The sequence below is a fragment of the Saccostrea cucullata genome, unplaced genomic scaffold (genome assembly GCF_032062105.1).
Source record: "Saccostrea cucullata isolate Sc308-1 unplaced genomic scaffold, CSIRO_AGI_Scuc_v1 ctg607, whole genome shotgun sequence".
NCBI classification, from domain to species: Eukaryota; Metazoa; Mollusca; class Bivalvia; order Ostreida; family Ostreidae; genus Saccostrea; species Saccostrea cuccullata.
In genome coordinates, this window is record NW_026933462.1 from 322,114 (window position 1) to 335,228 (window position 13,115).

The following is a 13,115-nucleotide window of genomic DNA, read 5'->3' on the forward strand; positions in this document are numbered from 1 at the left end:
AAACTTGATAACAAATTTTCCAATTTTTCCAAAAAAATAATGTAGCTTAATTAAAGCTGAACACTACTCGTAAATAGGCATAGTCCGCCATATTTCCCGTTCTTCAACGCTCTCCCTACAACCCATATATAAGGAGCAGATCGCTTATCAGTTCAATGTATTTTGCTTTAGAGGTCCGACGAGTGTAAGACGTACACCTTTCACTGCGTGCTACTCAATCTCGATGAAATTATCAAACTTTACGTATTTTTTAAAAGTGTCTTGAAAAATACAGGTCAATACATTATTTACAAACATAAAATGCACATGAAAACAAGAAATAAACACAAAAAATCTAAGACCTCGAAAAGAGTAATACATGTCGGCCACGAGTTTCGAGTGTGCAATCAGGTGTAACGAAATCAAACGGTTTATATACCCGTCTGACAGTGCCTATTTATGTGAAGTGTTCAGCTTTAAAATAGACTGGAAATATGATTCGGGAAAGGACCGGACGAGAATAAAAACAAAATACAAATCGATGTTTGAAGTTTAATTTATTAGATATCATAATTTAACGAGATGCTTAATAAATACAGATGACAATGATTGTTTTGCCGACTTAAAAAGATTGAAAAATTACATTATAAACGATTTCTTCTCAAGTGACAATATCTCAAACAATTATATGCCCAAGAGAGACAACTCGCTCAGACATTAAAATCTTTGCGTATATGTTGGCATTTCACAAAAAGTTTTAACTGAAATAACACAACCCATAAATATCAACGAGGCTATAGAGCGATTTATATATTCACATGTAAGTATTTGTTCCCTCGTTATTGTCATTGTAAAAATAACAATTACATACCATACTGATTTCGTTCTGTTCATATCGCAATCATTTAGTAATCCTTAATTCAAAACGAACTCTACATTATAAGTTTGGATACAAATGTAGATTTACTAATTCGACATACTTGTTTGACTTTATAGAGGTAGAATAGATTTAGCGTCAGTCTAACAATCGAAACTGTTGGTGTTTTTAATCAGTTTTTACCGTTAAAACGTTTAAACAGTTAATGATAATATTAATGGCGGGCACAGTTTTACCGAAAATGGAAACGTCCCTGGAATGTCAGCGAAGTGATAAAGGCCATGTAATTTCCCTGTTAGAAGGAACATCCTGCGATGTTTCTTTTGCTGTGAAAACCTTTTGCTTCTCGTTGTTTTCCAAAATGCACTTTGTAGATTCAGTCTGGGTTTTTGTTTTCCGATTCATCGATATGAGGACTTTATATTCAGGTTATACTGATATTTACAGGAACACATGTGAAACACATATTCTTACACAATATTTACAGTTTGTTCTAAACATGCATGCCTTCAAATAACACATCCAGATCTTTCTAGAGATGTAACTATTGTAGTCTTGGTTTTGGATTTGGATCGCCTACGCATGCGCGCTCGCTATGGCTGTAAATTCCTTGGTTACATGACACTATGGCAACTGTTCTTTGACGATAACAAACGATGTAATATCCTGTGTTTTCCCGTCCAGGGAATATGTTACTCCCGTCCTCCTTACCGACACAGGATGGGAATTTACTTTCACAACGCTCACAATTTGCTCCGAAGCACTGGTTCTCAACATATTCGCCTTAAATGAAAAAAAAAAATTCGTTATAAAATACACAATATTAAGTTGTAAATACTAGCATGATGTTTTTAATTATTTTCTATGATTTCTTATTTCAAGGTTATACTTCATTTTGAAAAAAAAAATATCGACTGCGCGCTTTGGAAACGATATTGTTTTCTTTAACAAAGCATTTTTAAAAGTATTGTCTATTTCATCAGCTTCCAGCGAAATCAACTTTTGTTCAATTTGACACATTTTTCCCTACTTACAAGGTGACATTGGTACTTTTCTACGTTTGGCACAATCCACCATCATAAATAATTGACACCCGACAGCCGGAGATGCGAACAGCTTTGGATAGGAGCACTCCCTGAGGTAAGGTCGATCCAGACCAGCCACCATTGAAGGTTCACTACAGTTATAATATCGCGCGCAGTTCTCCGGATCCTGGATTATCGCATTTGGATTCTCACGGCAAAATTTCCCCAGAATCTCTAAAAAACAATGCAGATATAATTGATTTTTTTTACCTTATATCATAACCTACAAAAAGCCAAGAACTGAGAAGTCCTTATATACATGTCTGTTAATCCTTTTTGTTCTTTAGAATTCATCAAAATACTTGAAGTTGCATGTAATTCCATGTTATTTTACAATAATATGATTTAGCAAAAAGAAAACCTACGTCGATCGACTCGATCGGAGCAGTCCCTGGTGGTGGGGTTATATTTGGACACTTGACAGGCCTCTACAGACACAGTTCGGTTCCTGTAACACTTAATGTAGTACTCGGAGTTTGGTTTATTGGGATACGGGTTATTATTGTCCGGTAGATTAATACAACTTGGTAATCGCTCCTCGCACGGCGTACAGTCCGTGGCATTCATCTCACAGTGGTTCTGGAGATAGTCACCTAATGGAAGACAAGTTGTACAAATGTTGTTGTCATAACTAGTTTCAATGCAGTTGGCATGTAATTCGTACAGGATATTGATATGCCCTTGCAATAAATTTAAACTCGGACAGCCAAGGATTCATAAGTGTAACCTGCAATATCGTCTGATTCCTATAATCATACTTTGTAAATAAAACCTTAAAGATTCTCAGAACAGGTGCCCAATACTTTCTTGTTACTGTACTTACAGATGCTGAGTACTTTTTCGTTACTGTACTTACATGGAGCTCGAGGTTCGGTACGCTCCCCGCAGTTGACTTCAGTAAAATTTCGGCACGTCATGGTGGTTTCGTCAAAGAGCTGTGGATATTTACATTCCCTCAAGTGACTGTTTCCAATCATCCGTCTACAGTCGTAATACTGGGCACATTGGAAAGGATGGGGCAGAATAGCCATACGATTGTCACGACAGTGCTGCTTCACCATATCTGTAAATATAAGGAATCCTTATGAGTACTAAAATGTAAATACATGAATTCACTTGCACGTCTTTTAAAAATTGGAATTTTTCAAAATCATAAAGAATCAATTACCCTACATACTGGTATATCGATTTTCTAAATGGGTAGTATTTATGTACCTTCACTAAAATCCCGTCGCTGTTGTGTGCCCTCTGTAAATTGTCCAACACATCGTCTTTCTCTGGGGTCAAAGACTCCCTCTTTACATGCCTCAGTGACAATTGTTCTCCCCTGGAAACAGAGGGCGTAGTTGCTGCTTGGTGCGTCCAAGCTGATAGGATTAAGGCCGTCTGGTAAGTTTGAACAGTCAAAATGGCGCTCGCGGCAAGGTTTACAGCTAGGATTGGATGGCGGGCAGCGATTTTGTAAATAGTCACCTGTCAAATTGAGATTCAATTAATCAGAAAGCAAAAATAACCACAAAAGAAAAACTTTGAAAGAGAGTATGGACTTAAAACGATAGGTTTGGATATGTTATGGATTCGTACATGGCGCTGTGTATTCTCGTCGTTTTCCACAATCCACCATTGTGAAATTCATACATGTGGATGACTCGGCATGGAACAGATGTGGATAAGGACACTCCCGGAGGAACGTTCTCTGCTTGATGCTCTCTTCACCACAGTCAAAGTACTGATCGCAGTTGACGGGATTCGCTCTTATTTCTCCGGGATGGGCCGTACAGTAAGCCCGTATAACCGCTGAATAAAATAAAATAATACATTGATAATTTGTCTTAACGAGGCTAGGGGGTGACAGCCATTTTTAGACTATTTCAATCTCCTTTAAAAGGAGAGCTCCATATAAAGATATACAAAATGATAAAATTTTTAAACTAAAATATATGAATTTTTTCTTTGCCAAATGATAGTTGACAGCTAAATATACCATGATTTAAAAAAATAAGTTAAATCTGGTATATAATTTAACAATGGTAAATTTTTGAAAAAGAGCCTCCTTAAGGGTCCTCCATACACACACAGCTTATGTTCTCATATTACTGAGCATTTCTTTTAACAAGCATATCAACCTTTAAAAACTGCCCAGGAATCAAAATATAATTTATACTGATTTTTTAAAATACATGTAATAATTTCACAAATTTCAAGATATTTTTCCCAAGGTGTTTTCATACGTAGCACAATGAATTGTGTCTTACCCTATCGTATATTTTTAAGCTCACAGAATAACCATAAAAACTTCATTTTATGAATCGACATATTTTTTATAGAAATTTATTTAATTTATAAAAAATGAATAAAACTCATTTTCTCTAAAATACGTAGAGAAAAATCAAGGAAGACTCATTTTGTATAGAAACAGCATCAATGAATAAGATTACACCAACAAATTGAATTAGATGCACTGATGTATTAAATATTTTCAAAATCGTTGGTATCAAAGTTCCTTTTTTGAGTTATCTTTTCTGTTACCCGGGACTCAAAAACTTTGGCAAGTCTCTGCATACGTCACTATACTATATATAGTTACTCATGACTGGCTACTGTAGTAGTGAACTGGACAGATATAAAAGAGGAAAACTAGAAACGCACGCTATTTTATCAATATTTATAAACACACAATGAGATCATGTATTATTTAAATGCACAAATTAGTGTGAAAAAATATCAACTTTTAAAACGGACTCTGTTAACGATCATATGGGAATTGGGTTGATTAGCCTAAAGTATAAATAACCTAACTGTTCTTCTCATACTGACACCCGTTGCTTACGAATTATTTTGTAACATAAACCCAGACGTCTGTTGTTCTTTTATAGAAAAAAAGGACATCTTTTTCTATCGGTCACTCCGTGACCATGTCATGTCTTTATTGTTTACATGTATGAATAGGGAGTCGCTCTCAGTATACTGCATACTTTTCCCTTAACAAAACCTTTATCTCTACTCTCTCACAGGCGGTGCCCCGGCAAATTGTCAGCGCACAAACTACATAAAACCGGAAGTAAAAGTATCTTTTCTCTACATACGTCACAAGTCATATGGTGTGGAGTACCCTTAACACAAACATGTTATTAAATTTTCTTTTGAGGACTGTCATACCTGCTCCGATTTCTGTTCTACATTTCCTTTGAACAGGATCGAAATATCCGGCCGGGCATCGTTCCACGCTGACAGTCCGCCCCTCCCAGCAGACTACGAATGTGTCTGTCAGGTCTCTTCCCGGAATTGTATTGTTTCCGTTCTGTAGTCCTACGCATGAAGGTAGCCGCTCCCTGCAAGGCACGCAATTAAGGTCCCCGGGTTTACAGCGGTTCTGCAGGTAGTCGCCTAAACATACCAGGAAAATCATTTAGCATGAACACAAAATGATATATCATCAAAACACTTAGAACCAAAAATGTTTCTACAGTTTAAAATTGATCCTTTTTGAAGTGAAAAATGTAAAAAGTACTCACAAGGATTAAGTGGCGCAGTTCTGGCTCCACAATTAACAGTCCTAAAGGTTTCACATCGTTTCGACACCTGATCAAAAAGGTCCGGGTACTTGCACTCAAAGAGGTACTGTCCATAGGCTCCATTCGGCTTGGAGCAGTCATAATACTTGGAGCAATCTGTAGGGTGTTCTAACTTCATTCCAGGGTTAGCTTGACAGTAGGCTTGTGGATTTTCTGTGTATGTATAGAGTAGTTTGTACGAGTTGAGAATGCTTCAGTGAATTTTGCGAGAATACAAACTTAATAATTAAATTTTTTTTTTATTTTTTATTAACTTTAACTGTTTACCTGGACTGACTTCAAGTGCAGCAGAAACACAAGATCGGGTAACTGGATCAAAGACACCTCCTTCGCAAGTTCTGACAAAGATGGTTCGATTGTTAAAGCAGGTGATATAAATAGACCCTCCCTCTTGACCGGGGGCAGTGTTATTTCCGTTAGGAAGACCTCGGCATGATGGGATACGTTCTCTGCATGGTTTACAGTTCGGTCGTCCAGGGGGACAAAACTCGTTCTGGATATATTCACCTGAAAAGAAAACATGCATATATATTTTAAGTAGGTTTATTATAGTGTAATGCCGGAAGTAAATTGTCGCATTTGGAAAATAAAATTCTATATGTATAAAATTATTTGTTTTATTCTTAAATTAGCGATCAAACAGGACAAAGAAAAGCAGAAAGAACCGTTTGTTAGGACAACTGCTAAATTGGGAGCAATTAAATATTTTGATGCGGTTTAAAGAAATATGTAATTCCAAACTTACAGGGATCAATAGGAACTCTTCTTCTGCCACAGTCCACCTGCATGAAGGGTCTGCACCTCTTGGCGGCGGAGTCGTACAGCTTAGGGTATTCACACTCGTCAACGTAGGAGCCGTATTTACTGTTAGGAAGTGAGCATTCGAAGAACCGCGCACAGTTGTCTGGGTCAGGCAGCCGTTCGTTGGGGTTACGTTGACAGTAGGCGATGGGGTTCCCTACAGTATTGATGAAATATTAGTTAATGAAAAATGCAAGGTTTAAATGTGAGACAACAAAACAGTTGGGCAATGGATGCATTAGTTACATAACGTATAGGTAAACACTCACGAGAATCGACAGCTGCCCTACACTGTCCGGCCGCCTCATCGAACACTCCCTTAGGACAGGTCATGACCCTTAGCGTTCTCTCCGACTTACAGATCAAGTATTTGTTGGGCATGGTTGGGTGCGCGTGAGTTCCGTCTAGAAGGTTTCTACAGCTGGGTAGTCTTACACTACACGGAACACACTTACTGGGGTCTGCCTCATTACACGGCTTGTGGGAAAACTCGTAGTCACCTAGACGTGAAGTTTATTTAATTTAGTGCAATTCGTTAAAGATATAATGGGATTTTTCAGAAAAAATTATCAAATACTGTAATAATGTAATTATATCGGTATGAACAGAAAAAGCTGGATAAAAAAGATACTTTAAATATTTTGTCCTTTCTAGTATCTATTTAATAATTTAAAACATTAGTATATAAATAGATTTGGTAAAGATTTGCATTTTAAAATGCATTAGATTTCGGTCATAAACTTTAGTTTCTCTGGCATATCACCAGAAATGGAAAATAAAAACTAGGCTTTACATACATGGGCTCACTGGTTCCATTCTCAGTCCACAGTTGACGAGGTCAAAAGGTTGACAGGGCGTGCCCGTGTTCGTGTCGTTTTCAGACACTAGGAGTGGATAAGGGCATTCCTGTAGGTAATTTCCGAGGGGCGTGTTTTTCTGTCTACAATCAATGTACTGGTGACAGTTGTCAGGGTGTGGGACCACAGCAGACGGGTTAGCTTTACAGTACGGGGTGGGGTTCACTGTTGAAATCAAATTAACCTTTAATATGGCGGAAATATTGCCGATTCGGCGTAAAACAACAATAATTAATGAATCTTTTTATTTAAATAATTTGACAAAAATTGATATTTTAGTGATATATGTAAAATAATTGGATAAATCGTCTTCCATACTGCAGACAATGCACTACATACACGAATCCAGTCCCATACTACAGGTACCAAGGGCGGGGTCAAAGTTAGGCGCCAAGACGGGGCACTGTGTAACCCTCTTTGTTCGTTCGTCCATACATTCCATGAAGAAGTTAGGTTTACCGGGGACGGCCTGGGGCCCGTCTCTCTTTCCGATACAGCTTGGATGCTTGGCCTCGCACGGGGGACAGGAACCGGAAGGGTCTTTACAGATTAGGTTCATCTTATAGTCACCTGTTACAAGACTTCACTGAATATAGGGCTCCATTAGTGGTTAAAGCAGGTTAAATAGTCACTGTTAGTATGTCTTTTTACATTTAATTTAGAAAAAACCCTCTATACACTAATGAAACGTCTTTTGAAAGATTCTTGTTCAATAGGTTTAAATATAGAGTATACATTGTTTCTTCATGTCTTTCATCTAAGGAAGGGTATTGTCTTTCTGACATACTTTCTATTTATCAATAAAAATATGCATTATGACTACTTTGTCAGAAAGACAGTATCACAAAATCAACCTTCAGAAAAAAAGAAGGGTATCACCAAATTACCCCTCAGAAAAAAGTATGACAATTAGTGTAGAGAAGTGGGTGACATTAATTAAAATACAGTGTCCCTATGAATTCAGCAGCGGAACGTTGCTTTCCACACACGGAAGAAAAATACATGATGTTTAAAAGATTAATACATTATGTGGTTATGATATGAATATAATTCTAAAATCAAGTATTTAAATAAAACTATTTTTGGTCGTGAATTCATTCTGGTTGAATTACTTGTTAAGAATGTTTGAAATTACTACATTTTTAGCAATTTACTGTAGATGTTTTCTTCGAAATTTTAGATCTTGGGACAGATCAGGAAATAATTGCGAAACTAGAGGTACTGTGAACACTGAGCTCAAAAATGGACGCAAAGTGCATTTCTAGGCAGTATGTAAGTAATTATTTGTCCCTTGAATTTCATTATGGTGCTTATTATGAGTTGCACTCACAAAACAGCGAATATAATGGAAAAGTCCATGTTTTGATAAATATAACCCCAAGTATCTGTCCAATCAAAACGAAAAGATAAGGAGATATAACGCGACACTCTATTATTACTGCAATAAGGCACTCTATTACTTTAATTAAGATTTCTGTGAAAGGCTCTTTAAATTATTCAGTTGTATAGAAGGAGTTGTGTAGACGAGATTCGTAATCCCAATTTTAAATCAAAATGGCAAGGTCAACGTCTTGCTACAAGGGAAATCCCATATATCTTTCCAACAGAAATGTAAAAGAAAAGGTGCACATTTACTTATGTAATAATCATTTAGTAGAATTTTCATTAATCTGCATTTAGTAGTACATAAGAGATGGCTACCCCTAATGAAATGGGCGGACAGGTTGACACCTTCTCAGCATATACCCCCCCCCTTCTTTTCAAGCGAGAAAGGTAGGCAAAATATCACAGCGGTAATTACACATTCAGCGGAATGCACTATGGAGTGTATAGAGGGTCCTTTAGTTGAATAAATGTAATAAGATACTTTTACTTATACCTTTATATATTTCATCTAAAAGCATACATATTATTATATATATATTTTTTTATAAATGCATATACATGCACTATGTATTTTATTATATATTTATATATAATTGAATATTATATTGTATATTATTTAAAAGGATTAGTCTCCATTGATATATGAAATAGCCTTTGCTATAGAAAATAGAATGCTGGTATTGCTGTTTTGCAGATATACAAATTGTACATATAATCAAGGCTTCTTAGAGCCGCCTGAAGCAGGTCTTTGAGTCTATACTTACAAGGTGCTTTTGGTTCCGGACGGGTTCCACAGTTCACCTCTCGATAAGATTTACACGAATTGTTGTAACTGTCGAATAGATCCGGGTACTTGCATTCGTGTTGGTACTGACCAATCAGAGAGTTCCTATTCGTGCAGTCTATGTAGCGCGCGCAGTTGTCTGGATGGGCCATTATTGCTAGTGGATTTTCGGTACAGAATGCAACAGGATCGGCTGAAAATAATAGTATCAAAGCAAACTAAGTGAAAACGTCACAATTTTGTTAGTAAAAATATATACGTAGTTTTGAAGCCTTGTCAAGCAAAGAAGCTAAAAGCATAGCATAGAAAGGTGGAGCCAAATATTTGGTCAACTAAATACTATTGGCAAGTATAATTGATAATTTTTTTTTTAAAGTTTACAAATAATATATCATTATGTATGATCAAATGAGCACAACTTTCATCAGTACATCAAATACATATGCATGCAGTTCACATATTTTATTATAATGAAATCAAACGCAAATACAACTGTATTTACATTTACCAATACTGTTACGGTTAATATGTGAATTAAGATAAAAAAAAATCTAAGGTTCGGAAAAAGGAAGACGGACACAACAAATTCTTGGTAAATGTAAAAACATGGAGAATTGTCTATTAACCTGTTGAGTATGATGGTGATGACTTTTCTGTAATCACGTGATAATTCCCGTGACTTTGCCAATTAACCGAATTATCATGTGACCAGGGTAGTTATAAGTATCATCATAATAAACAGCAGTGTTAAACTATCTTCCTCATATGCTTGCATAGACGATAATTGTTTTGTTAAGAATTAACCATGTACCAGCTAATGCTATAAAGGTGCTTTTGTTTACGCCACAGGTGCGAGTGCAGATATACATTTTGCATTTGGTCAGCCTTTCAAGTATCCAAATACCATTTTATGCAGTGTTCCAAAAGCTAGCTATCGCTCCAGAAAAGTTTCTTACATGGGTTGAACTGTGAAGTCCTTTCATCGACACACCTTTGACTTATGGGATCAAACACCAATGGGGAACACGATCGAAGCTGCGACATCTTATTATTTTCACACACAATGAAAAATACGTTATTTCCTGGTATAGCCGTGGGGCCGTTCGGCATTCCCATACAGGGGGCAACAGCACAGCTCCGCTGTTCGAAATCAAAGATGTATGGTTTACACGTGTCATAACCTATGAATCTATCGTTATTACAGATATAGAACTCGGTTGCAGATCCTGGAATGGGATTAAACCCGTCAAGTTTGCCGGTACAATCCAACTCGCTAGGTGGTGGATCTCTTCGTAGAACGGGAGGAACTCTGGTTGTTGGCCTAAACCCTGACGGAGGTATCGGTATATTGGGTAATCCTCCATCCGGTAAAAGACCAGTTCTTGATTCAGCTTCTCTCGGGACGTTTCTGTTAGCCAAGGTGGCCGTGCATTTCCTCAATACAGGGTCAAAATAGTCTGGGCTACAGGAGCCGGGCTCCACCATCACGTTTCCTTCGCAACGGAAGAAGTCAGTATTGGACTTTGGCATAGGGTGAATTCCATCTCCCAGCCCTTCACAGGAGATGGTATCTGCCCGTGGTCTGCAAATTCTGTTGACGGGATCGTAAAAGTTTGGAGAACACGAGTCTTTCCCGGCGTAAATTCCTTTCTGGCAGAGTATATAACCCATTTCGTTTCCAGGCATTGGGTTCCTCCCGTCAGGAAGATTTTTGCAGTTGTATTCAGGCATGCTGCATTCGGCATTGATTGGGTCGTAGGTGTTTGGTGCACAAGATCGGAGACTCAGCACATTCCCGTTCTGGCATTCTAAGTATTCGAAGTTATTGTTTGGAACAGCGTGGTTTCCATCCGGCTTCTGACGACAGCCGTTATAGCGTACTGCGCATGGAACGCAGTTTGGATCTTCACAATACTGGTTTTTCTTCCATTCGCCTATAATGGTCAATATTTTCACATGTTTTGTTAATAAAAGAAATCTATTGATTAAAATATACAGTTGAGTACAAAAAATGCTACATGTGCCGCATTCAAACCCAAAGAATTCTACATATGTATTGACCGGAATCGACAAAATGCCGTTCTGTGTATGAAGGTGAAAGTATGAAATTTTGCTAATATGAGTTAAATGGAACATGCAGATTTTTGTATTAATTAAACACGTTAATTATACTGTACGTTAAAGTATTAATTTATCCTAGTAATATTATAAAATGAATTTTAATAGTTTTTTAAACAAGATACTGTTTACTCTACAAGTATAGCACAAAATATTAAATATGGCTTACATGGGTCCCTCGGTTCGTAGCGCCACCTGCAGTTAGCAGCCTCACGCTGAACACAGCTCAGGCTTTCAATGTTAAATAACTCGGGGTATGGACATTCGCGTAAGTACCGACCAAGGACGGGATCCTTCGACATGGAACTGCAGTTGTAATACCTGGCACAGTTTGCGATGTGGGGAAACACTCTTGTTGGTCGCTTTTTACAGAAAGTATCCACAGAATCTGCATTTTAGATAGAAAGTTTACAAATATTTCCGTGTATTTATTTATTAAGGATTATGAATAAAATATCTAAGTAAAACTTAAGAAGGATTAAAATAATATACTGTACTTACAAGGATCGAGTTCTGTGGTGCAGATTCGAAGATTTGGGTCGTAAACACCGTATCGACAAATTCCAACCGATATGGTTCTTTCTTTAAAACAAGTGATATAGAAGGGCGATAACTCTCTTCCAATAAATGTATTGTTTCCATCTCTCATGCCCTCACAAGATGGCGACCTTTCATCACAGGGCAAGGCACACATCGGTCCTTCACAAAATCTTTGGGAATTTAAGTACTGGCCTGAATTGGATAATCAATCGAAGTAATGGATATATGCCGAATACTGTTCTATATGTAAAATTATCAGACTGTTTGAGGCCCGTTAGGGCCGAAAACTGTCTGATAATTTTACATATAGAATAGTATGAGGCATATATCTTACTTAAAACATTGCAATTTAAATGTCCAAAAGTTACCTGGAGGAGTCCGATAATAACACAATGGGAGTTCAGGTACCCATTGTTTTCTACCCGTCTAATAAGTAGACAAAAGAAATGAGACAGTAAAAAAGTGAGTGAACTGTTGTTTCATTTCATTCATTCAATGGCAGTCGTTTAGTTTAGCAGGACAGCGGTCCGTAGGTGAAAGATTTTTTTTTTGGGGGGGGGGGCATTTATATATATGATGTGCATAAATTGACATTGATACTGACATAATTTCGGGTGATGTTATAACCATCACCAAAGTAAGTAAAAATGCGGATTTTTACCCTGAAGTTTTAGTTTAGATAATGGAAATATTCTCAGGTTTTAAAAGTGTGGCCATCGGGGAACAAACATATAATAAGGAGATTTGCAGACTCTTTTTCACAAATGGATTTAGATTCGCTTATTCAAAGTGCTGTATCAAAAATTCTTTTAAACAGTGAAAAGTATTAATGTTGTGGAATGTTTAAACTCGGATTTTTTTTTTCATGGATTTGCTATTTTGTAGCAACTTAAACTCCTTGCGTTTGCTTTCCCTGAATTATTTTTCTTAACATTTTTATTGGGGTTTCTGGAGAAATTTAACCTTAATTTCACTCTTCTTTTTTGTTTTTTAAATACCGTCCGATTTTGTTATCATTGCCGTCCGATAATACATTATCAGACTGGTAATTATTATTATCGGACGGCTACAGGTAATTTTTTAGACTGCAAGAACAAAGGCATGACGTCACAG

At 37.0% G+C, this 13,115-nt stretch overlaps 1 protein-coding gene across 2 annotated transcripts in view; it reads right to left on the reverse strand.

Moving 5' to 3' along the window:
* Positions 1-519: 519 nt before the first annotated feature.
* LOC134238409 (uncharacterized) overlaps positions 520-13,115 on the reverse strand; it is a 31,990-nt gene continuing 19,394 nt past the window's right edge. The window contains exons 8-24 of one of the 2 annotated variants that reach the window (XM_062720535.1): positions 11,964-12,194; positions 11,632-11,850; positions 10,301-11,278; positions 9,325-9,537; positions 7,514-7,744; positions 7,115-7,339; positions 6,587-6,817; positions 6,262-6,474; positions 5,784-6,023; positions 5,457-5,669; positions 5,101-5,328; positions 3,526-3,738; positions 3,157-3,414; positions 2,798-3,004; positions 2,307-2,534; positions 1,891-2,115; positions 520-1,639 (exon numbers count right to left, since the gene is read on the reverse strand). In XM_062720535.1, the coding sequence (XP_062576519.1) occupies positions 1,401-1,639; positions 1,891-2,115; positions 2,307-2,534; positions 2,798-3,004; positions 3,157-3,414; positions 3,526-3,738; positions 5,101-5,328; positions 5,457-5,669; positions 5,784-6,023; positions 6,262-6,474; positions 6,587-6,817; positions 7,115-7,339; positions 7,514-7,744; positions 9,325-9,537; positions 10,301-11,278; positions 11,632-11,850; positions 11,964-12,194 (4,592 nt within the window). In that variant the 3' untranslated portion in view covers positions 520-1,400. The remainder of the gene's footprint in view (positions 1,640-1,890; positions 2,116-2,306; positions 2,535-2,797; positions 3,005-3,156; positions 3,415-3,525; positions 3,739-5,100; positions 5,329-5,456; positions 5,670-5,783; positions 6,024-6,261; positions 6,475-6,586; positions 6,818-7,114; positions 7,340-7,513; positions 7,745-9,324; positions 9,538-10,300; positions 11,279-11,631; positions 11,851-11,963; positions 12,195-13,115) is intronic. The other variant, XM_062720536.1, reaches the window with a different exon arrangement.